Source organism: Otolemur garnettii, unplaced genomic scaffold, assembly GCF_000181295.1.
Source record: "Otolemur garnettii isolate 467f Iridium unplaced genomic scaffold, OtoGar3 scaffold00022, whole genome shotgun sequence".
NCBI classification, from domain to species: domain Eukaryota; kingdom Metazoa; phylum Chordata; class Mammalia; order Primates; family Galagidae; genus Otolemur; species Otolemur garnettii.
The window spans coordinates 17,398,686-17,423,285 of record NW_003852417.1 but is presented as its reverse complement, the minus strand read 5'-3'; the positions used below and the strand labels follow the sequence as shown (position 1 = coordinate 17,423,285).

At 49.3% G+C, this 24,600-nt stretch overlaps 2 protein-coding genes across 2 annotated transcripts in view; one reads left to right on the top strand and one right to left on the bottom strand.

Moving 5' to 3' along the window:
- Positions 1–10,842, top strand: part of OTOF (otoferlin) — a 95,102-nt gene extending 84,260 nt beyond the window's left edge. The window contains exons 36-49 of the mRNA XM_012803709.1: positions 959–1,025; positions 1,916–2,052; positions 2,167–2,301; positions 2,545–2,682; positions 3,002–3,129; positions 3,208–3,378; positions 3,976–4,136; positions 4,752–4,894; positions 5,268–5,356; positions 6,838–6,936; positions 7,075–7,316; positions 7,921–8,099; positions 8,210–8,310; positions 10,630–10,842. Coding sequence (XP_012659163.1) covers positions 959–1,025; positions 1,916–2,052; positions 2,167–2,301; positions 2,545–2,682; positions 3,002–3,129; positions 3,208–3,378; positions 3,976–4,136; positions 4,752–4,894; positions 5,268–5,356; positions 6,838–6,936; positions 7,075–7,316; positions 7,921–8,099; positions 8,210–8,310; positions 10,630–10,810 — 1,971 coding nt within the window. The 3' untranslated portion in view covers positions 10,811–10,842. The remainder of the gene's footprint in view (positions 1–958; positions 1,026–1,915; positions 2,053–2,166; positions 2,302–2,544; positions 2,683–3,001; positions 3,130–3,207; positions 3,379–3,975; positions 4,137–4,751; positions 4,895–5,267; positions 5,357–6,837; positions 6,937–7,074; positions 7,317–7,920; positions 8,100–8,209; positions 8,311–10,629) is intronic.
- Positions 10,843–12,030: 1,188 nt separating this feature from the next.
- Positions 12,031–24,600, bottom strand: part of DRC1 (dynein regulatory complex subunit 1) — a 34,214-nt gene continuing 21,644 nt past the window's right edge. Inside the window, exons 8-16 of the mRNA XM_012803708.2 lie at positions 22,103–22,237; positions 21,552–21,784; positions 18,500–18,609; positions 17,587–17,676; positions 16,954–17,040; positions 14,989–15,254; positions 13,813–13,956; positions 13,383–13,485; positions 12,031–12,246 (exon numbers count right to left, since the gene is read on the bottom strand). Coding sequence (XP_012659162.1) covers positions 12,190–12,246; positions 13,383–13,485; positions 13,813–13,956; positions 14,989–15,254; positions 16,954–17,040; positions 17,587–17,676; positions 18,500–18,609; positions 21,552–21,784; positions 22,103–22,237 — 1,225 coding nt within the window. The 3' untranslated portion in view covers positions 12,031–12,189. The remainder of the gene's footprint in view (positions 12,247–13,382; positions 13,486–13,812; positions 13,957–14,988; positions 15,255–16,953; positions 17,041–17,586; positions 17,677–18,499; positions 18,610–21,551; positions 21,785–22,102; positions 22,238–24,600) is intronic.

Sequence of the window (24,600 nt, the reverse complement as noted above, 5' to 3'; positions counted from 1 at the left end):
AGGCGCTGAGCCCCCTTTTCCTTTTCAAAGCCCATATCACTTCCACTCACATTGGCCAGTCTACTGTTCCTTAACCATGCTTGGCTGCAAGGAAGACTGGGAAATAAAATCTTTAGCAAGATGACTGTGTGCCAAGAAAAACTAAAGAATAGGAGAACAGACAATTAGGAACAACTAGTAGTATCTTATCCCACCATCACCTCCTAGATTCCAGTTGGTCAGGCTGGAAGCACCAAGAGACTACCTGTTCTCATCTCTATTCCTGCAATTTTCACAGACTACCACCAGGTGGCAATGGTGACTTAATTGAAACCTGGTGATTTATTAATAGTTTCCAGTTGGTAGGGTGTGTGTGCTTAGTGAAAAAATAAAGCACATTTTCTTTTCTTTGAGACAGAGTCTCACTTGTTGCCCTTGGTAGAGTGCCATGGTATCACAGCTCACAACAACCTCAAACTCTTGGTCTCAAGCGATTCTCTTGTTTCAGCCTCCTGACTAGCTGGGATTACTGGTACCTACCACAATGCCCAGCTATTTTTAGAGACGGGGTCTCACTCTTGTTCAGGCTGGTCTGAAACCTGTGAGCTCAAGCAATCCACTTACCTCGGCCTCCCAGACGGCTAGGATTATAGGCATGAGCCACCACGCCCGACCCAAAGCACATTTTCTTACTCAGTTAAACCTTACTACATTTTTAAAAATTCATTAAGAAGCAACATTAAAGTGCACTATATTTTTACAATTTAAACTACAAATTAAACTAAGTATTGTTAGTCATATTGGACACATAATAAACTTTTTTTAACCCACTTAAGCAGAGCACATGATGGTTTTGAATGCAGTAGAGAAGAGTATCTGATTCTAGTGCATTTAAGACTGGTCTGGGGCCACAATTTGAGATCAATAGACCCCCTCCCCAAGAAGCCCACCCCCCTTCTCTCACCTCATCTTTTGGCAGCAACTTCGACAACAAGAGGCCTCAGGAATTGACCTGGAAGAGAAGGAAGAGGTGGAAAACAGTGAAGGTGAGCCCTGGAATCCTGGACCTCTGCCTCCTCCTCCCTGCCCCACTTACCATCTGCTTCTTTCCCCTCCCACCGGTCCTCACAGGTTCAGTAGCCAGGGGCAGACAGCAGTAGGAGTCTCAGGGTACCAGGGTATTCTAAGGCCTTATCTAGAGTGGCTTTTGCTTTGACCAGTTCAGCAACCACAGTGATGGACAAACATTTAGGGCCATAGAACATCAGAGCTGGAAGGGTCCTCAGAGATCTTCCCATCCAACATTTTCCAGACCTTTTTTCATAGAAGAATATTGTTGAGCATTCTGGAGGGAAGAGAGGGTTCTGTGGTCAAATTAATTTAGGAAATGCTGATTTAGGCAGGTTCCTTTGTTGCAAGATTTCTCGGAGCCTTTAATATGCAAACATTATCATAAATCTCTGAAAGGAAGATACAGTATAAAATATCTCCCCGGCTTATTAGACTACAGTAGGTTTTCTTCTAACACATTCCAACCTTGCCTATACCTGGCACTCCATTCAATGCGGCTTGGAAAATGCAAACAAAATGACCTTGTTGCTATTATGGACAAGAAGAGTGAGGCAAGTGAGAAGGCACAGTGCCATGCAGCGACAGGCCTCCTGACAGCAACCCTGCTCTCCTTTCTGCCCCGCTCTGCCAAAGGGCATGACAACAGTCTATACAAGCTCCCATGCATGATGTCCCTGTACCTGCATGAGGCAGGCATGCCAGGGAGTATCGTCTGCACTTCACAGATGAGTACACTAAGACCTGAGAAGCTTCATTAGTAAATTGGGCTCAATTGGCCTTGACCCCCAGCCTTCCTGCTCTGATCATTTCTGCCCCACCTTTCCACTAAGCTTAAAAGGAGGCCTCCTTTTCTGCTTCTGGCCAGGCCTGAAGGGGCCGATGAAGGGCAAGGAGAAGACAAAGGCGGCCAAGGAAGAAAAGAAGAAGAAGAACCAGAGCCCTGGTCCTGGTCAGGGGTCTGAGGTCCCAGAGAAAAAGAAACCCAAGATTGATGAGCTTAAGGTGAGCCCTCACCTTAAGCCAGGTAGCTGGGGGAGTGAGGTGGAAGATGGGGCAGGACTAAAGACAGTGGACAAGCAGTGGACCTCTGGACCCTGATGGCTTGGCCTGGCTCAGGTGTACCCCAAGGAGCTAGAGTCTGAGTTCGACAACTTTGAGGACTGGCTTCACACTTTCAACCTGCTGCGGGGCAAGACTGGGGATGATGAGGATGGCTCTACCGAGGAGGAGCGCATCGTGGGCCGGTTCAAGGTCAGGGGAGAGTATGGGGCCAGACCCTGAGCACCCCTACCACCTCAAGTTATTTCCCTTACCCTCCCCACTGTCCTAGCCACTCCCTTTAGAACTCACGGATTTCCCATGGCCCACCAGCTAAAGAGCTAAGGCTCTGCTCCAGAAGTGTCCAGACCTTTCGGTGCTGTTAGCTATTTTGAATGGCACCCCTGCCTGTGCCCGAGGAAGTCTGCACCCTGACCCATACTTGCCTTGCCTCAGGGATCCCTCTGCGTGTACAAAGTACCACTCCCAGAGGATGTATCCCGGGAAGCTGGCTACGACCCCACCTGTGGCATGTTCCAGGGCATCCCAAGCAATGACCCCATCAACGTGCTGGTCCGAGTCTATGTGGTCCGGGTGAGACTTCCATCATCTCTCCTCCCTCCAAGTCTTTCAGGCCTCCTGTCCAGAAGGGACTAAAGCAGATACAAACTGCCCACCCCACACTGGGAGGCACAGGGAGGCCGTCTTGTCTAGTCCCCACCTTTTTTAGAGGAGGAAGCTGAGCCCAGAGAGGGACAGCAACTTGCCTAGAGTCACACTGCAAATCTCCTGACTCTGGTATAGTGCCCCTGGCCCCAACCTTCCCCATTGTGGGACCCTCGGGCAGTCAGGTAGGTGCCCTGGCAGATGACCCATGTGTGGGAAGCCTGCTCAGGCAGCTCTCCCATCCCAGGCCACGGACCTGCACCCCGCAGACATCAACGGCAAAGCCGACCCCTACATCGCCATCCGGCTAGGCAAGACTGACATCCGCGACAAGGAGAACTACATCTCCAAGCAGCTCAACCCTGTGTTTGGAAAGTGAGGCCTCTCGGTGCCCTTCCCCACCCCAACTTTCTCAGTCCACCCATTTACCCTTCTCCTAACCCAATCCGCCAGGTCATTTGACATCGAAGCCTCCTTCCCCATGGAATCCATGCTGACAGTGGCAGTGTATGACTGGGACCTGGTAGGTACAGATGACCTCATTGGGGAAACCAAGATTGACCTAGAGAACCGCTTCTACAGCAAGCACCGAGCCACTTGTGGCATCACCCAGACCTACTCCATGTACGTGGGAAGTGGGGCAGGGGGTGGGGTGTGCCTGTTGCACCTCAACTCTAAAACAAGATTCAGAGCGTGGTGATTTGGGAAGGCAGACATGTTATGGTCTCTGTCTGAGGCCAGGCCTCTGTCCCTATAGGCTCTGCACACAGACTTCAGGGGTCAGGACTATGGATTCTAAGACAAGGAGAGGGCCAGGGTGTTTCAGCACAGGAGAGGCAGAGGTTCCAGAGGAGGCAGGACAAAGAGAGAAGACTGAGCTGGGAGGGGGAGATAGGCAGAGGAGGGGGGAAAGAGTCCACTGAGGATGGGCCAGCCTCTGCCCTGTATAAACTGTGTGACCCTAGTCGAGTCCCTTAATCTCTCTGGTTTTCAGTTTGCTCATGGAAGTCTTTGAGGTTCTAGAAGAGTGGGCACAGTTGAGGATGGAGTAGGGCTGAGTTGGGAGGACACTGAGAATGTGGGTTGAAGCCCTAGGATTTCAGGCCCATTCACTGACGAGGTGTGACAGTCAATATCAGAGAACTGGCCACAACCAGCTGCTGCTAGAGATGGCTCAGTCCCAGCCAAGTCCCAACAAGCCGGTTGTGTCCCTTCATGCAGACATGGCTACAATATCTGGCGAGACCCCATGAAGCCCAGCCAGATCCTGACCCGCCTCTGCAAAGACGGCAAAGTGGACGGCCCTCACTTTGGGCCCCCTGGGAGAGTGAAGGTGGCCAACCGTGTCTTCACTGGGCCTTCTGAGATCGAGGATGAGAATGGTAATGGGGCACTGGGTGGAGCCATCTGCTGTCCTTCCAGGGGGTTCCAGAGGCCAGGAAGGACCAACACTTCCCTCTTACCTGGGCTCTCCATCATAACATCCCAGTAGCAAAGGGAGGTTATCCCCATTCTACAGAGGAGCAAAAAGATCCAACAAGTTTCAGTGACTTGCCCAAGGTCAAGTTGCTCTTTAGAGGAAGAGTGAGGGCCCAGGTCCATCAGACTCCAAACCCTAGGCTCTCTCCACTTCTCTGCCCATGGGCACTTCCCAGAGAATCGAGAGGAATCTGTGCTGGGAAACTTATGGTGATCAAGGTGCTAGGACAAGAAGTGGATTCTCCCTTCCCTGACCCCTCTCTCACAGCCCAGCAAGGTTCTCTGGTCAGCTTCCGCAAGAGTGTACCAAGAGCACAGACTTTTCTTGGCCCTATGTGCCAAGCTGAGAACTTAGGCAAGCCACTTCTCCAGCTGGGCCTCAGTTTCCCCAATAGTAAAATGGTGGGGGTGGACAGGTGATAGCTCAGGGGCTTCTCTGTGCTCCTAAATCCCCTGCCCCAGTAAAGATCATTTGGTTCTGCTGAGCGCGTGTGCAGCTGATCCACCCGCACCCACAGGTCAGAGAAAGCCCACAGACGAGCACGTGGCATTGTGCGCCCTGAGGCACTGGGAGGACATCCCCCGTGTGGGCTGTCGACTGGTGCCAGAACATGTGGAGACAAGGCCACTGCTCAACCCTGACAAGCCAGGCATCGAGCAGGTGACACTTGGCTGCAGTCTGGGGTTCTTGAGTATTTGGGCTCAGGGATTCCCAATCTGGGTCTGGAAAGGTAGAAGTCACCTTGCCTAGAAAGCCTGGCAGGGGCCTCCCTACAAAGGTCCCTCAGAGTAACTTGAATGGCAAGTGTCATTGCTTTGTGTGAGAATAAGGTCAGCTCAGCTCAGTAGAGACCCAGGTTGTCCCCCTCAGAAGCTGTGACTGGCTATTGTTGACATCAGAGGAATTCCTGGCATCCAAAGATGAAGATTGGTGAATGGGTCCTTGACAAAACTAAGGTTAGGAGAGAGAACAGAACTGACCTCCCTGGACAAGAAAAGTCCCTGGGAGATCTGCCATGCCCCCTTTTCCTCAGGGCCGCCTGGAGCTGTGGGTGGACATGTTCCCCATGGACATGCCAGCCCCTGGGACACCTCTGGACATCTCTCCCCGGAAACCCAAGAAGTGAGCTGCCCGGGTCCAGCACTGCTCCCTCCCATCCCATCCCATGCACTTAGACCAGTCCTTCTTGTGGACTGCTCAGGCCCAGAGGACTAGTGGTCAAATGCGTTCCTTAGGCCCTGGGTGTGGCCACCAGGCCATGTGAAGGAGAAACCAACCAATCAGTAGAGTCTAAGGCTGCTCTGGTGGATCCCCATTGGCTACTGCAGAGGCCACACACATCCATTCTCACTGAGCCACACCCCTGCACCCTACAGTGTGCGACACGTGTGGACACCCCCTGAGACCTCCAGAGAGTACTCGCCCACACATCCACATGGATGCACTAGCTCGTAAGACACAGGCCCTGAGATCCCACTCTGTATCGCCCTCATATTCAGGCTAGTGTGAAGTTCAACCAGGTTTCTGGCAAAATGCCTGCCCATGACATGTGAAGTTAAGTGCCTGAGAGAGGCGTGAGGTGGTAGACCAGAAGGAGCACCAGCTCAGCAGCCAGGTCACTTTGCCTCTTCTAGCTGATTTTGGCTGGGTCCCTTTGGCTTGTTTTTCCCATTTGTGAAGGGGCAGGTTAGAGTCACTACTAGCTCTGACAGCTTCAGTGTATTCAGGGCCAGTTTCATGGGCATAGGAAGCCCACGCCCAGAGAGGCCCTGCTCTTGTTTCCATGCTTTGATACTGCCCCCATGAAATTCTTAATGATTTCTTAACAAAAGCTCTGCTTTTCCGTGTTGCACTGGGGGGGGGGGGCAAATTGTGCAGCCAGCTGTGCCTAGACAATCTTCCAAGCCCAAGGCTACCATTCCATTGTTCCAGGACCTACCTCTAAGAGGCACCCGAACTTGTTGATCACTCTGAACTTGTGGTCCAGAGCGTCAGCCTGTTTCTGTACTCTCCGTGGAGAGCCATGCGCCCATCAATTTTTAGCTGATGACCCAAACTCACTCCTAGTGATTGAAACATAACTATGTTGTTCATAATTACTATTAAACCCGAGGAGATAATCCTCTTGGAGGACAAGGGATAGAGAAAGCCAGATTTCGTGGACTTCTATTTCTGGCTCTTAGGCTTAAACATTGAACTTGTCTTGGAACTGCAGGGAAGTGTCTAGCCTCTGAGACAGCAAGTACTTGCTCCTGACACCCCAGGCCTTACTTCAGCCACCACAGCAGCCATCCTTCTCCCTATCCCTGTCCTCAGTCAGCTGGACAGTGCTCTGAGTCTCTGAGCTCCAGCCAGACTACCTTTCTCCAGGGCAGGGGCAGAATCTCTGTAGACAGCCATGTGCCTGGCTTCCTCTCCTGCTCACTGCAGGGCCCCACTGGACAGAAGCCTCCCTCGGCCCCAGTCTGACCCAGGCCCCAGGCTAAGCCCAAGTCCCAGGTTCTTCCTGTCATTTCATTTCCAGCCCCTGCCCCATCCTTGCTCCAGGACCCAGTATAACCCTGACCCTCAGGCTCCTGTCTGGCCCCTCTCCCCCCACCCAGGTATGAGCTGCGGGTCATAGTGTGGAACACAGATGAGGTGGTCCTGGAGGATGATGATTTCTTCACTGGGGAGAAGTCCAGTGACATTTTTGTGCGGGGGTGAGTGAGAGGGCGCAAAGACAGCCAAGCAAGGACAGCCTCCTTCCTGGGAGGCAGGAGAGGAGGTGGAAGGGGGCCTGGGGTGGGGAGAGGACCAGCTAGGTGTGGCCACAGGTCTGGAAGTGTGGTGCCCTGCAGGTGGCTGAAGGGCCAGCAGGAGGACAAGCAAGACACAGATGTCCACTACCATTCCCTTACTGGTGAGGGCAACTTCAACTGGCGCTACCTGTTCCCCTTTGACTACCTGGCAGCGGAGGAAAAGATCGTCATCTCCAAGAAGGAGTCCATGTTCTCCTGGGATGAGACTGAATACAAGATCCCCGCGCGGCTCACTCTGCAGATCTGGGATGCTGACCACTTCTCTGCTGATGACTTCCTGGGTGTGAAGCAGGGAGGGGTGGGGGCCTGGGATCCAGAACTCAGGCAGGTCAGGGGTGGCAGGAGGTAGGGAGGGGAAGAGCTGAGCCTGGGGTTTGGAGCATCATTCCTTCCCATCTGTCAGAGCCGGAGGCATCAGACGGGCCTCTGGTCCCCCAAGGACCCACCCAACCATGCCCCAGCAGATATTTTCAGTGTCATAACTGGCTGACAAGGTGTGTTGAGCACAACAAGGAGGGGATAGTCAGCGCTGAGGGGGTATCTACAAGGCTCCTTGAGGGAGTCAGGAAACTTCCTTGGGCCTTAGTTTGTTCCTCCATAAAGCAGCGTTTCCCCCTAAAGCTCTAGTCTGCATATGCAAGCTTGTGGGCCTATGGGATTAGCAGGCTTTAACAGGGGTGGGGTATGGTGGAGAGACAAGGCTGAAGGAAGGATCTGAGCAAAGTGGGGGGGGTGTGAGGACAGTTACCCAGAGAGCCCTCCAGAGTGAAATGTAGGATGAGATACAGGCTCAGAGCAGGCTGCATTCAACCTGCAAGGGGCCAAGGAGGTCAGAACCCCACCCCCCAGCACGGTCACCCAAAGCTGATGCTGAGATTGCCACAGGGGCCATCGAGCTGGACCTGAACCGGTTCCCACGGGGTGCAAAGACAGCCAAGCAGTGCACCATGGAGATGGCCACCGGGGAGGTGGACGTGCCTCTGGTTTCCATCTTCAAGCAGAAGCGTGTCAAAGGCTGGTGGCCCCTCCTGGCTCGCAATGAGAATGACGAGTTTGAGCTCACGGTGGGCTCATCCCCTATTCTGGCTATGAGCAGTGGGCATGGCTGGGCCCACCTGGGGTGCTGAGGGCCCAACACCTAGCCTGGGCACTGAGACCTTTCTGTCCTCTGCAGGGCAAGGTGGAGGCTGAGTTGCATTTACTGACAGCAGAGGAGGCAGAGAAGAATCCAGTGGGCCTGGCCCGCAATGAACCTGACCCCCTGGAGAAACCCAAGTGAGTACCCTGCCTACCTGGCCCCCCTGCCAAGAACAGGTCTTAGAAGCACTGGAACAGGAAGGAGGGGCCAGAACTTTCCAGTATTCTTGCGCCTGCTCCCCAGGCACCCTCTCTGTCCCTTTCTGGGCTACTGGCCTCATAGCAGGGAAGCCCACTTTCTCCCCTCTGCCACCCCTGCTCTATACCATCTCCCTCTGAACCAGAGAACAGCACACAGGGAAGCAGTTCCTCTCCTGGGGGAGGCGCCTCTGAGCAGAGCTGAATGTTTGTCCAGGGTTTTGCTGAAGCAAGCAGCGCCTTTGGTGAATTTAGAGCCCCAGCCAGCTTGGTCAGGGAGGAGCCCAGAACACCACACACTCAACCCAGCTCGGCTTCACTGTTGGCTGGGGGCTCACAACACCCCACCCCTCCTCCTCCCTGTCCTTTCTTTGTGCTCTCTGCTCTTGCAATGCTCTAGCCGGCCCGACACCAGCTTCATCTGGTTTCTGAACCCCCTCAAGTCTGCCCGCTACTTTTTGTGGCACACCTATCGCTGGCTGCTCCTCAGACTGCTGCTGCTCCTGCTGCCGCTGCTCCTCCTCGCCCTGTTTCTCTGCTCCATGCCTGGCTACCTGGTCAAGAAGATCCTTAGGGCCTGAGCCCACAGCCTCCTGGGTCTGATACTTCTCCCTCCTTTCTCTGGACCAAGGGCTGGGCAGCATATAGAACACACTTGCATGTGTACACACAGGCACACACATGCACATATGCACACACATACACACAAGCACTTTACACATGCACCCACATGTACGTCGTCCACACACTCTCATGTGCACATATGCAAATACATGCACACATGAGAGCCTACATATACACGACAACTTTCAAGCTTTCAATACAGAATAATAGATTCTCAGAACTAGAAATGACAATTTACATTTTAACATATTCGGCCAGAGAGGTGTTGTAACTCACCCAAGGTTACTCAGCAGATTAAGAAAAAGCTGGGACTGAAGCTTAGATTTCCAAATCACCAATCCAGAGTTCTTGACACCACACCCTTTCCTCTCCCAGCAACTTCTCTGACAGCCTCTAATTCAACTGGCAGAAAGGAGAAAGGATTTGGCTGGATTGGCCAGCAAGTCTGAAAATAGTTCCCACTGGGGTGTGACCCCCCCAAAGGCCCTGCAGCCTAATAGTTCCATTCCGCTCAAACATGTATCATCTACAGCTTCCTAAGCACCCACTCACGTACTCAGAGCTCCATAGACATTTTCTTCTTCATGTGTCCTCAGGCCCAAGAGGTAGGGACCACTACTAACTCATTTTAGAAATGAAGAAACTGAGGCTTGTAGAGGTGCCTGTCACAGCATTCACAACCAGGTGTCCTGTGCCAGGTCCCTTCATGTGGCCCTACCAATACTGAGCTCAACTCCTGGGGTGCAGTCCACAGCCTCTACGAGATAGTAGTTTTAAAAGGCACATTTAGTCCTTTAATTTTATATCTTGACATTTTATGAGACTTTTTTTTTTTTGAGACAGAGTCCCACTATGTCCCCGTCGGTATAGTGCCATGGCATCACAGCTCACAACAACCTCCAACTCTTGGGCTTAAGAGGTTGGCCTCAGCCTCCCAAGTAGCTGGGACTATAGGCGCCCACCACAATGCCCAGCTATTTTTTGGTTGTAGTTGTCATTGTTGTTTAGCAGGCCCGGGCTGGATTCAAACCCGCCAGCCTCGGTGCATGTGGCCGGCACCATAACCACTGTGCCATGGGCACTGAGCCATGAGACCTATTTTAAAAGGACAGATAGTGAAGCTGGGCAAGTGTGTCTTGGCTAGGAGGCTATGCAGCACTGGCGGTGGGCAGGTCGGCAAGGGTGGTGTGTGCCCCGGCCAGGCCTGGGGGGGAGGGTCGGAAGTTTATGTCCATCAGATAGGACAAGGCTGAGAAACACTGGTCTCACTGAGGACATGGACAGCACACAGAGTGGACTGCTTACCACAGGAGCCTGCTGATGGTCAGAACTGTGGGCAGTGGGTGCTATGGCTGCACATTGCTGCTGGCACCAGGTAGCAGCTGGATGGCTGCCCTGCTGCCAAAAATGCCGTGTAGGCCTGGGGAGGAGATGGGGGCACCAGAGGTCCTGCAGGGAGGATGGGATTTTATAAGTAGCAAATCTAGTGTTCGGATGTGGGCTCAAACCCTGGCTTTGGTACTCACTGCTTTGGGGGCTATGTCAGTGACAGGACCTCTTAGGGTCTTGAAGGCTGAGCAGTAGGGTGCCAGGGAGCATCCCACAGCCTAACTGGCTCCTCCCTCCACTCCCCAGCCGGCCCGACACAGCCTTCGTCTGGTTCCTCAACCCCCTGAAGTCCATCAAGTACCTGATCTGCACCCGGTACAAGTGGCTCATCATCAAGATCGTGCTGGCGCTGCTGGGGCTGCTCATGCTGGCCCTCTTCCTCTACAGCATGCCCGGCTACATGGTCAAGAAGCTCCTGGGTGCGTGAGGGCCACCACCTCCTGCCGGCTTCACTCCCCACCTCTCCTGGGGAGCCCATTTCACTCCTCTGCCTTCTGCCTGCTGGGCTGCCTTCTTCTCTGCCCCCCAGCTGCTGCTCACCAGGTCCTGCCCCTCTAATGCTGCCTGATGGGGGGGGGCATGGGAAGGGGCACCTGGACTGCCCCACCGTGCTGAGGCCCCACTTTTAGGCCCTGGCTCCTGAGGAGGCCACCCCAGGCCTTCTCAGTCTAGAATTAAAACTTCCTGAAAGTAACCAAGGACCGTGGGCCAGGACTTGGGCTATTGAAAAGAATGAATGAGTGAAAGGCATCCCACCTTGTCCCTGCCAGTGGCACCAACCTTGGATGTGCATCTGGGGCCTGGACCCAACCCTCAATCCACAGATGGCTGTTTCTGCCCACTGCCAGCTCTGCCAGCTCCTCCACCACCTAGGCAGCCACTCCAGCCTGGGTGCACAAGCCCAGTCCCTGTCCTTCTTGGGGTTCTGTTGCTTCCCAGAGCTCTGTCTGCCCAGGCCAGTGCTCCCACACCCAGACGGGCAGTGAGAAGCAGGAGCCATGAACCCCGTGGCCTCCCTAGCTCAAGCTGCCCCTGCCTTCTGTCCCCATCAGGTGCAGCTTACATTCAGGTGCTGCCCTGCCAGCATCTGGGTTTCTGTGGCTGTCTTTTCCTCTTCTTGGTTGGTGATGTTTCCCTTAATAAAAGAAATCAAATGCTGAGCTGACTAGTCTGCATCGGTGAGGTAGAGGAGAGCCACAGGTTGAGGGGCCAGGGTAAGCAGGGCACTAGGCTGGAAGCTCAGTACCAGCTGGGCCTAGATGGTTTTTCTCCTTTGGGTGGCCTCTCATGGCCCAGGGTTCAAGATGGACCTCAGGCCTCATACCACAGCCCAAAAAGCACACCAGGGTGGACTCAGGGACCCCAAAAGCACCAAAAATGTCCATTAGGCCTGAGGACAATCTGAAAGCTTAAGACTCCATGAGGGCTCAAAAGTGCCAGTCTCCACCCAGAGAAACTGGCTGTCACCCAAAGCAAGGAAGGAGCTCTATGCTGCTGGGCCTCTGCTTCTGACACACCATGATCTAAGCCTAGGACAAAGCCCTCTATGACACATAGGTGGAAGCAAGGGCTCATGTCTCATTAGATCTGACCTCTTTAAAAAGATTCAGCCACAACATTTAAAACACTTTAATGATCATTGCAGGATACAGGTAACTCCTCCTTCTGCCTTATTTTGACTGGCTATAAAGACGACTCTGGAAAATCCAGATAACAGGCCCAGGTACAGTTCCCTGGGTGGGACGTGCCAGTCCCAGCACCAACGCCAGTGTCAGCCCTATCACATCAGCCTGCAGCGGGCCAGCTCTATTTTGTGGGCATCCTGAACACCTGGGTTGGAGGAACTTGAAGCTCAGAGTTTATCTGGAAAAAAAAAGAGTGACGGTCACCACATTGTTCCCAGGGCTCTCCTTTTTTGCAACTTATGTCTCTGGGGTCAGGTATACATGCCAGCTCCCCATGGGCCTCTAAACCCCAGCAAGCATGTCCTCCCCAGAGCTGAAAGGCCTCAGAAGCCCTCAGGCTGCCTTCCTTCAGAAGCCGAGCTGGGCCCTCTTGCTTAGCTTCTGCCCCAGCTAGCAATCTCTGCTAAGGTTCTTAATCTTCCCTCCCATCCCCTCTCTTTGATCCTTCCCTCTCCTCTTCTGTCATAATCCTAACCTGCCCTTACCGCCTCCTCCCCCATCCTCTCGTAAACAGAAGCATCCATGGAAGCAGAGACCACGCAATCCCCAAATACCTGAGTCCCATCACAGGCCAAATGCCATTATTATGCCCATGCCCAGCATATCCCCCTTTCAGGTGTGGCCTGAGACCTAAGACCTCACTGGGACTACACATCCCCTGTGCTTGTACTCAGGGCTGGCCTTTGTTGCTTCATGTGTGCAAACTGATGGCTTTGTCAGGATCCTCCTAGGCCACAGCCCAAGCATCATGTGAAGGACCAACACCCACAGCGTAGAGCAAGCAGCGGCTAGTAAAAGTCTTTTTCCTTCTTCCACTAGGCCAGGGGAAGGTGCCAACCCTGTGAATGCCCCCCCGATGTCCCTCCCCCTACGCAAGGAGGTATCACAGCCAGAGAACCTGGCCTGGCAGAGTGGAAAGGGCCTCCTGGATTTGATTCTCTTTGTGAAACACGGAGGATAATTTCCACCCTAGATACCTCTCGGAATTGTTGTTAGGATGAAAGAAGAAAATATAGCTGAGAGCCCTATCTATGAAGCTATTCCTGGCTTTGCTTTAAAAAGAGTGACCTAACAGGAACCTGGAACCCCAAACCACCAGCATCAAAGGACTGTCACACCCTAGATGCCCTGGAGGAGGCTTCAGGTGATATCCACTACCTCGCCCAATAATCATCTCAACTTGAAGTGCCATCGTTGATTTTTACATCATGGCTGAAAGTTCCCCTGCCTTGAGTAAGGGAGGATACTCTCCTTTCCTAGGCAGCCTCCCTGCCTCCCACCCTCTGAACCTCCAACGAGGGCCCCACCACCCACCTTGGAGTCCAGATACTGTTGAAGCAGCATCTGGAGTTCTGTGTTCTGCTGCTCCAGAGCCTCATTCTCCATCAGCAGCTTGGCCCTCTGGGTTAGCACAAGGCTTTGGGCATAAAAATAAGTTAGAAGCCATTGAATCCTCTAGCCTCTGCCAAGCAGGGGTCTGTGCTTCTGTTCACGTTGGAGGTGGTAAGAGACCCCAGAAGCCTCACATTTCACCTGGCCACCAGATGAGCCAGGCTAGCAGGCATAGACCAGGTGGGACAGGGCCTAGAGCCAGCTGCCCAATGCAACCCACTCCTACAAGAGGTGCCACAGCAGCTCTTCAGTCCCAGGATTCACGGGACAGAAAGGCAGCACACGTGGCCATACCAAACAGCCATCTTCATCTACCTGCTGCCCCTTCCTGGCCCATTCCATTTACACTTACTGGTATTTCTGCAAGGCTGTGTAGAAAGCATCCCAGAGATTCTGCTTGGTGGGAGGGATAACCGTGGTCAAGGCCAGCCAGTACTCAGAGTCCTTGGAGTCATTGCACTCAACCTTTGGCACCCTCACTGGTCCCCTCAATTCCCTGCAGGTCAAAAGCACACCATCTCCACCTGGTTCTGCCTAGGCGCCCGCACGCAGTGCCAGCCACAGACTTATTGCCTCCCCACTTGTCATCATCCTACTCTGCTGTGCACATTTATTAGGTGATGGCAAAGTCTCAGAGAAGACGTGTTTGTCATCAATGTTCCTGACTCCCAGTGCCACTGCCACATTGTGACAGTGTCACTGGTGTTTCATCCATTCCCTTCCTCCCAATCATTTACCTCACTGGCTAACAACTCGTTGCTGTGCCCATTTCCTCCACCAGTGCATCTAGAACAGCTCTCGATTCCATCACGTCCTCTCCATCCCCTCTACAGCAGCCTAAATCCAGGAGATCATCGCCTCCCACCTGGACAAGTCTCCCCACTCACCCAACCGTTTGCTCTGTATCCAGCATCACCGCCCACCACAACCCTGTCACCAAAGTGATCTAAGACACAAATCTAATTGTGACTGCCCCCTCTGTCCACCAGGAAGTAAAGACAGAGATCTCAGGTGCATTGAGTAAGGATCACCTCCCAGACCCTAGAACTCCAGCCATACCTCCATCATGACTCTTAAACATCTAGGCCTTCCTTGTGTTATTACATCTCCAAATGCCCTTTCCTCTACTCTATCATCCTAGGAACACCCAGTTCCAGCACCACCCAAAAGCCTCTCTGACATGCCAGAAAGAGATGCCCACTTCCCTCGCTGAACAACATTACATCTTGAATATGCTTTGACTTTGTCCTGATCACGAGGCATTATCCCACAGTGCCTTCACGTGGCAGACTAAAAGAAATGTTTGTTGAATGAATGAATGGTGATTGGAAAAGGCACAGATCATTCACCACTACACCACGTTTTGTTCATGAGTATATATGTTGACCTTTCTTGCCTTCCTCGAGAGAGCCACTTACTCTCTCCCACATGTCCTGTCCAGTCCCTCTCCTCTCACTAGCTCTGCTTGGCTACCGGGCCAAGCTGGCTCCCTGGGCTCAGGCAATCCTTCTAGCACATGGCAACACACCTAGGCTTATTCACACCCATGACAAAGGCCTCCAGGGTCTTGAGGACGTCATTGGGGTGGATGAGGTTGGGAGAGGGCGGGCTCTCTTTCTCTTCTTCCTGCTCCACCTGCTCCACCGGGCTCTCCTCCTGTTCCCCCTCCTCCACGAGGCTCTCCTCCTGCTCCCTGTCCTTCACCAGGGTCTCTTCCTCTTCCTCCAGCATATCCATCTCCTGTTCTGACACCACGCTCAACTGCTGCACACTTGCTTGAAGGGGGGGCTTGGCCTGGAGAAAGGTGCAGAGGCAGCTTTGGGTAGGAGATACACAGCATGAGTGTGTGAAGAGAGAGAGGCTGAGGAAAAAAGCAGGAAAGCTTGCAGAAAGTAACAGAAAGCATGCAGAGGGAGACATTTACACAAAGACAGAAATACGAGAAAGAGCGGAAGAAAGGAATGGGACTGGGGAGGTACTAGCGACTTCAAAACAACAATAATGGTCTATTTCAGATCTGGGATCACAGGTGTTCTTGTATTGATACTCATAAAGCTTACATTATTGATCTCTTTTTGAATCATAACATCAATTAAATTTTAATTTTTAAATTTAAAAAAGTCTTCTTCCTACTCCTGCTTTGCATGTCATTCAATTTACCTGCCACAGGCAAAACTAATTTTATTGTTTCTTATGTTTCCTTCCAAGGAAATACACCTATATAAACAAATACATACATAAATACATATTTTTTTCTTCTCATTTTTATATAAATGATACCCATATTACACATGTAGTTCTATACTTTGCTCTTTTCAAATACCAGGAAACCTTAGAGACCTTGTCACATAAATTCATAAAGAACTTCTCTGGTATTTTTCATAATAGTATCCCATTGTGTAGATGCGTGTATACACACACATACACACACACACAGAGATATATATATATATATACAGTGTATACAGTTTTGTAATTGATACTTAAAAATTACCCTCAGGGGAGGTTACAACAATTTACACTCCTACCAGCAACTTATGAGTGTGCCTGTTTCCCACACCTCAATCACTGCTGTATGTTATCAAGCTTTCAGATTTTTGATAACCTGACAAGTGAAAAATAGAATTAGGGAAGTTTTAATTTGTATTTGTCTTATTATAAGTAAGCTGGTTGTCTTTTCATGTGTTTAAAAGTTATGTATTGCCTCTGCTAGGAGGCATTCATTCATATTTGTTATCTGTTCCATTGAGTTGTTGGTCTTTTTCTTATTGGTTTATGAGAGCTCTTTATATATTAAGGAAATTAGCCCTTAACTATTATATGACTTGAAAATATTTTTTCCCAGCTTGTTGCTTATCTCTTAACTTTATCTATTGTGACTTTCGCCCTATAGAATTTAATATTGGCAAATCTATCTTTTTTTCTTTTATGGCTTTTTGGTTTAGATATTGGCAAATGTATCTTTTTTTATTTCGTGGCTTTTTGGTTTTGTCCACTCAGTTCTCCCTTTTTGGAGCTATCTATATCAGGGTATTTACCCTTAGGATAGAAATACTAAAAATATCTTTTTAATTCAGATCTTTAAATTAAAATTTCAAAAACAATTTAGTATGGTGACTTTTTCAGAATAGTGGATATGTGATTCGCCTACTACAATCAAGATATGTATTACAAATGGGTCCTGTTTCGCAAGAAAGTGTTTGAGGACCAAAATATGCAGACTTGGTGGGGTCTGGTCTCAACATGGTTGAGACTTGGTTTTGAGGGAAGGTACAGAAAGATCTCTTGGGACTCAGTATGAGAATAGCATCTCACCTCCCAGCTGTTCTTCTCTTTGCAAATAGAAAAATTAATAATAAAGAAAATGCTAAATTAGCTAGACCCAACATAAAACCCCTACTATTTCTCCTGAAGTATTATTCAAAGGCAGCAACGTCCTCTGGGGCTTCAAGAGAACTTAAAATGCTCTCTTCTTAGCTGCACCTCACCTTACCTGGCTGATGGACAGATGATGAGCTCGGTATTTAATGAAGAAGTTCACCAGTTTATACAAGTCATCCTCACTTTCAATTCCAAGGGCCTGGGGAAAAATAGGATGGTTGCTCAAACATCCCATCAAAGAGGCCACAGGTTTGGGGAGTTAGACTCTCAGCTAACTCAGCTTCTAAAAGCAGGAGCTCGGCTTGTCTTCCCACCACCCCTGCTGCCTGCCATGGCCCAGAGTAGAGGACAGTCAGCCAACAGTGGGAAACTATAGTGAAATCAGGGACACATCTGTCAGAACAGATGGAAATAATGCTCCTAGTTGCAAATCACTCTTTACAGATCTGGTGGGCATGAGAACGCTAAAGGGTGCTGAACACATTCCTGAATTGGGGAGTGGAGAGGGAACCTACAATCTAACAGCTGGGCCATGAGAGGAAGAAGCTAGGAGAGAAGGGGTCGGGGGGGAGACACATGAATGCTCTGAGGCCAATAGTCATGGCAAGCATGCAAAAGTGAGCCCAGAAGCCCTGAGAGACCCTCTTCTATCCCTGGGGCTGAAGCAATGTTGGGAACACATGGGTGTTCTCTTGGAATGGGACGGGCTGCACCCCACCCTGTCCCCTCAGACCATGGGACTCACGGAGAAGATGGCGTCCAGCCTCAGCAGATAGCACTCGCTCTTCTCCAGGGGAAGGAGGAGGCTTAGCAGCTTGCTCTCTATGAGGAAACCCTGAGAGAGGGAAGGAAGCATCGGGCTTCAGGAAGGAGTCCCTGGGTTTGCAGCTGCCCTATAACACCCCAAGGAGGAGCCCACTGGATGAAACTCAGGGCAGTGGCCCCCAGAAGAAGGTATCCCTCATGGGATGCCTGAGAGCCATTCCCAGGGAGCCTGGCCAGGCACAAAGCACATCTTCATCAGAGTATGTCCCTCCTCATATGGAGGCTAACTCATCCCACCCACAAGCCCCTGGGCAGACACCTGACTTCCCACAGTAGTCCAAACCTGGCTAGTCACAGGCTCCCACCTCACCCACATTCTAGTCCTCAAATATCCACAGAGGCTCTGAGCTAGAAGGAGGAAGTCAGGGAGGGAGGTGGAGGCACCAAGTCAGAACATAATACATAGGAAGCAGGGGCAAGGATGGCTGGGAAGCCTGGGGAAGAACTGGGTGGGGGTGACCCTGATGTCAAGCTGCAGAGAAGGCAGGAGCCCATATGACTCCCTCAGCAGGAGTTGCCCTCACTAGCAGGAGCCAGTCCTTGTGCCAAAGAAAACTACCCCAATAACCATAAAATCTAAACCAGCACTAATCATGGCTGACCCACTAAGGTTAAGACCTATGTGCCAGCTGGGCCATCTCTAAGGCTGGCCTCTGTGAACTGCTCCCTGAGGTCCAGGGACCATTCCTAGGTCTGGTCCTCAGTCTGGGTCTCTGGGTTTAGCCAGGTTGGTCTGGTCCACTCCCAACTCCAGGCCACAGCTGGCCTAGCAGAGTCCTCAGAGACAGCACACAATTATGCATCCCTCTGCTGCAGCACCAACCCAGCCTCACCGACTCATCACACAGAAGCATCAGGATCTTCTTGGTAGTCTTGGCAGAAACTTGCTTTGGCAAGTCCAGGTAAGATGCTAGATCTGAGGCGGCCTCTTCTACCTCATCTTCTGCAGATGGGTCATAGAGGGAAGAGAGAGGAAAAAAGAAGATAATTCCTTGGCCTACTTGACTTTAGAAAGTCAGATTCCTTTCCTTGAGAAAACATACCTCTTTAGGCCTCTTGGAGGCATTACCACAGTCTCTATGTTGAAGAAAGCCTACTACACGGGGAAGAGGGGCTTAGGGATCAGAGTCAGAGACTGTTGGAGAAACTTGGCCATTACTCAGACAGCCTGCAATGTCTCACATTTCCAAATCTCATCTGCCTGGAAACATCACACTCAAAATCCAACCGTGAACCAGCAAGTGGGAGAGAGAGCCTTTTTATTCTTATTGTAGAGATAATCTAGCAAGTGAGCTGTATGGTTTCTGAACCTGCAATGAATTAGAAGTAGCCAACTAAAAGGTGGGGGGGGGGGTCCCTCACAAAGGGATATTATCAGTAAGAACTGACAGCACTAGGGGTGGGGACTCTGCGGCCTTCTGATTTCCAGAGATTTCAAGATTCTACATTTTTAAGCACCAAAGGAGACAAGAAAAACTTCATCTTTCTCTCCTGCACTCCTTTTCATAATGAAAGGATTTATGTAAAATTTGGATTCAGCCAAAGGCCTCATTTAAGGACCAGGGAGGCCACAATGTGACCTTAAGGCTGCAGGGTCCCCACACCTAGTGGTTTTTACTGGTTATTCAAAAAGTAAGATGAGGTCTCTATGAAAAGATTTTGCATAGTATAAGGTATCAAATTGCTGATGGGAATGGAAGATGGTAGCATCTCTCTGCAGCTATATCCAGCAAAATTACACAAGCATTATCCTTTGACCCAGCAATCCTACTTCCAGGGATGTTTCGCAACAGTTCACTAGCAAAAATATGAACAGACAAGTGAACAAAGCTACTACAACAGCAATGTTAGTGATCACAAAAATAAACTGGAAATACCCCGGTGATGACCAACAGAGGACTATTTGAATAAATTATGGCACAGACACACAATGGATGTACCATGTTAAAAAAAAAATGAAATTTTTTTTAATCACTAGAAAGAGCTCTAGGATTGTTGGATGTGAAAAAAAAAGCAAAGTAGAAAAAAATGTGCTTTCATTTACCTAAAAAATTGATTGATATGAATATATATCATGTATTTGTTGATAATTTTAAAAAGCAATGGAAGAATAAACCATACATTTTTTAATAGTTACCTGTAGGAGAAGAATGAAATTGGGTATAGAGAATAAAAGCTAGACTTCTTTGAATACATTCTATTTTGTATAATATAATATATTCTGTTTTGTGTATTTGACTTTTGTTTTTCTTTTTTTTTTTTTTGAGACAGAGTCTCACTTGGTCATCTTTAGTAGAGTGCTGTGGGGTCTTAGCTCACAGCAACCTCAAACTCTTGGGTTCAAGTGATCCTCTTGCCTCAGCCTCTTGAGTAGCTGGGACTACAGGCGCCTGCCACAACGCCCAGCTATGTTTTAAAGATGGGGTCTCGCTCGTGCTCAGATTAGTCAGGAACCTGTGAGCTCAGGCAATCCACCAGCCTTGGCCTCCCGAGTGCTGGGATTACTGCACCTGGCCTATCTTTGACTTTTGAACTGTAAATATTTTACATAATTATAAAACAAAATTAAATTGCAAAAAGTGATACCTAATAATCAAAAGTAAAATGAAACACCATAAATACATGCAACTATTATGCATCCATAATAATTAAAAATAAAATAATGTTTTTGTAAAAGTAAAGTGGGCCAGACATGGTGGTTCATGCCTATAATCCTAGCACTCTGGGAGACCAAGGCAGGTGGATTACTTGAGCTCAGGAGTTGGAGATCAGCCTGAACAAGAGTGAGACTCCATCTCTACTAAAAAAGGAAGGTTAGGGGTGGCGCCTGTGGCTCAAAGGAGTAGGGCACCAGCCCCATATGTCAGAGGTTCAAACCCAGCCCTGGCCAAAAACTGCAAAAAAAAAAAAAAAGGTTAGCCGGGAGTAGTGGTGAATGCCTGTAGTCCCAGCTACTCAGGCTGAGGCAAGAGGATCACTCAAGCCCAAGAGTTTGAGGTTGCTGTGAGCTATGATGCCACAGCACTCTATCCAGGGTAACAGAGTGAAACTCTGTCTCAAAAACATAAATTAAGGCTTGGCGCCTATAACTCAATGGCTAGGGCTCCAGCCACATACACCAAGGGTGGCGAGTTCGAACCCAGCCCAGGCCAGCTAAAATCAACAATGACAACTGCAACAAAACAACAGCCAGGTGTTGTGGCGGGCACCTGTAGTCCCAGCTACTTGGGAGGCTGAGGCAAGAGAATCATATAAGTGCAAGAGTTTGAAGTTGCTGTGAGTTGTGACACCATGGCACTCTACCGAGGATGACATAGTTGATAAGGTTGATAACCACAACAAACTAACACACATCAAATTTGTTTAAATCTATGCATTCAGAACAATACTTCTTTAAAAATCTCATTGGTAGATTGAAGATGCTAGAGAGCTAATCCATTATTTTGAAAACTGGCAAATAGATAAAAATAAGCATCTGTCCTGCTTTTCCTATACAAATTATCTCAGGATGGCAAATAGCTGATGAGGGGGAGTTTCTTTTTTCAGAAGTGTTCTAGCTATTAAATAAAGACACAGTGGTAGAATTTAAAATATCACCACTTGCAAACCCTGATGCAATTAATGGAGATTATCAATGGTTGCTAACATCACAAAGAGAGATATAACCGGATACTTGTTTATCATGACGAAGTCCCCAACAGTGTACTTAGCAAAAATAAAGTAAACCTGCATCTGATCAAGCTGCTAGACCTAACTACCGGTTTATGATAGAGAGGTAATTCAAAGCCATATCAACTAATCATGCTCTACCACTCTTAGCTATGAGGCTTGCTCTCCTCATCTGGCCCCTCCAGCTCTAGGTTTCTGTGACTCTGTCCCAGTCACCTGTTTGCATCAGCACCTCCTCCACTACCTGGGTGGCACTCTTCTGTGGCTGCTGGGAGAGAGGCCCCACGTTCTTCAGAAACAAGAAGTCAGGTTCTGTCCAGGGGAGCCCCAGGTGGTGGGTGTGGATGATCCTGTCTACAGCAAAGGCTCTGCTTATTAGATCCTTCGCCTCGTCTTCATTCATCAGCCAAATCTCCCGAAACTTCTTCTCATCAATAAGAGCAAAATGCCTGTGAAGGAGAGTCACCATGCACGGCCCGCTGACCCCAGGGAGGTCAGTTGTCAAGACGGAAGCAAAGTGAGGAAGAGTTGTGGTGAATCCTGGGCCTGGAGCCCGGCCCCATCCCTGGGCGGATGATTCCCACCTATGACAAATTGGAAGCTATCCCAGCAAGCCTTTAAAAAAAGGTGACACTTAAGTAAAGGGACAGGGGAATAGAGCACAAAGGCCTCTTCATCAAGAGCTAATGAAATCACTGCTACCACAAACTCTAGCTCCTCCACCTCTAGTCCTGGACAGGTGCCAAGGGCCCACGTCCCTAAGATACCTCATGGCTTTCTGTAGTTCCTTGAATTGCATCACAAGGCGCTTGTAGTCCAAGGTGAGGGACTGGTTCTCCTCCTGAAACTGCTTTATCTGCTTGGCATATTTTGATCTCAGATTGTTAAGTACATCATTCAGGCTGGTTGAAGGGGGAAAAAAAGTTAGTCTGCCGCTGAATAGAAGGTGTAATATATGTTGCTCCCATCTACCTGGCTTAGCTCTACAGCAGATGTGTGGAAGGACAGAGAACCCACCCACAGGTTCCAAAGGTAATAGGATTATCCAGGACTAAATGCACATGAAACAAGCCACCAGCCCACACCTACCACACTCCTACCCAGGAGTGTGACTGAAACGTCACACTGAAACACACCATTTACCAGTGTCCATACCTAGGGCCAACCTCACATATTTAAATAATCTGTCTCAATTATTTCATTGTCATGATTTGGATGCTCATTTCTCTTCTGAAACAAGAAAAATTGAAAGGAAAAAATTAAAACAACAGCTATGATATATGAATCCTTCATCTTCAAAGACCTGATACTGTAAAAGGTCCAGTAACTCATCTATTCATTCATTCATTCACTTACTCATTCAAACACAAAATGCTTTTATGCCAAGGATACGATGTGGATTTGAATACAAAGACTCCAGTCTTTGTCCAGTTGAAGACAAAGACAAACACTAACTGGAGAGCAGTGTGGAAAGTGCTATAGGAGAGGTTCACACGGTGCCAGGGGAGCCCAGAAATGAGGCATCTCACTTCCCTGGCTTGCCAGGAAGGGGACAGCCAAAGGCATCAGAACAGCAAGAAATGATTAAGACCTGGCCAATAGCATTCTGACTCCAGGCATGGCCCAGTTCACCACTTCACTGCTAACAGCAGCTCTGTGCAAGAAAACTTGTCCCATAAAATATTCATGGTGGGAACAGTTTTTAGACCTAAGACCATACTTTGGACATCAAACTATTGAAGAGGCATCTTATATCAATGCCCTATTTTCACAGAGAAGCTGAAGACCAACATATTTTAAGTTTAAAATTCTAAGAAATAAAATTTTCCCTCTCCTCAGTATTATTCTGAAGTAATCAAAAGGTCCCTTACCCACAAGCATTTATCATTCATATTCTCACCCTCAATAAAATGCAAAAAATCTTTAACTTACTCTCTGATAAAAAGAAGTATCTAATTCATTCTCTTAAATGCAGCATTCTGGGAGGCTTTCCAAATACTGGTCTTAAAATTTTTTCTTTTTCTAAGTAGTCATCCCAAAGCATTTTTCTCAGTATCATGCAATAAAGGAGTTCCAATGTGTCATCTAATTATAGAAGCTAATAAAACAAAAACAAACCCCGAGCACATAGGAAGGCCTGGGCAAGATAGCAAGACAGAGGGGACAGGAAGAAGGGCCCCCAAAGGAAGCACAACAAAAAAAGTACAGAGTCCTTAGCAACTGGCTGGAAGCCAGACATGAAGGGAGCAAGGCTGGAGAGTGCAAGCTGGGAGCAGAGGCAATTCAGAAACTGTCTGCTGGCAGTGACTCTCCAAGTGGAATTGTTACATTGGCGGCTCCAGATAAAGTGAAGAGGTGAGGTCAAGATTAGGGATAGGAAGCTGGCACTCATCCACAAAAAGGTGGTCTTCAAAACCATGAGGTTGAGGTATAAGGCAGATGGAATAAAAAGCAAAAAAGAGTAAGTGAAGACTAGACTATGTTATCTAGATATTCAAGATATATCAGGAAAGGAAAAGCAGAACCACCAAAGGAGACAAATAAAGAATAAATTAAGAAAGAAGAACCAATATTTTAGGGTCATAAAAATCAAGAGGTTGGGCACTGTGGCTCACGCCTGTAATCTTCGCACTGTAAGTGGCTGAGGCAGGTAGACTGCTTGAGCTCAGGAGTTCGAGACCAGCCTAAATAAGAGGGAGACCCCATCTCTACTAAAAATAGAAGAAATTAGCCATGCATTGTGGCAGATGCCTGTAGTCCCAGCTACTCAGGAGGCTGAGGCAAGAGAATCACTTGAGCCCAATTAGAGGTTGCAGTTGTGATGACACCACTGCACGCTAGTGGGGGCAGTACAGTGAGGACCATCACTAAAAAAAAAAAAAAGAAAGAAAAGAAAAATCCAGTATTCAATAATAATAAGATAAGGAAAAGCCATGGTGTTTGGCTAGAAGGGCATCACTGATGTCCTGTTGTGGGAAGTGTTTATCATGAATCCTGGGATCATGAACTGCTGTGGTTTGTATTTGTCTCCTCCAAAATTCAGTACTGCCAAGGTGATCATATTAAGATGTGGGGCCACGAGGGCTCCTTCCCTGTGAATGGGATTGAGGCCCTTACAAACAAGGCTTCACGAAGCCTTTTGCTAGCCTGCTCCTTGGCTCTTCTGCCACAGGAGGACACACATTCCTCCCCTCCAGGTACAGCCCTTCTCAGAAGTGGAACCAGCCAGCACCTTGATTAGAATTCCCAGCCTCCAGAACTGTGA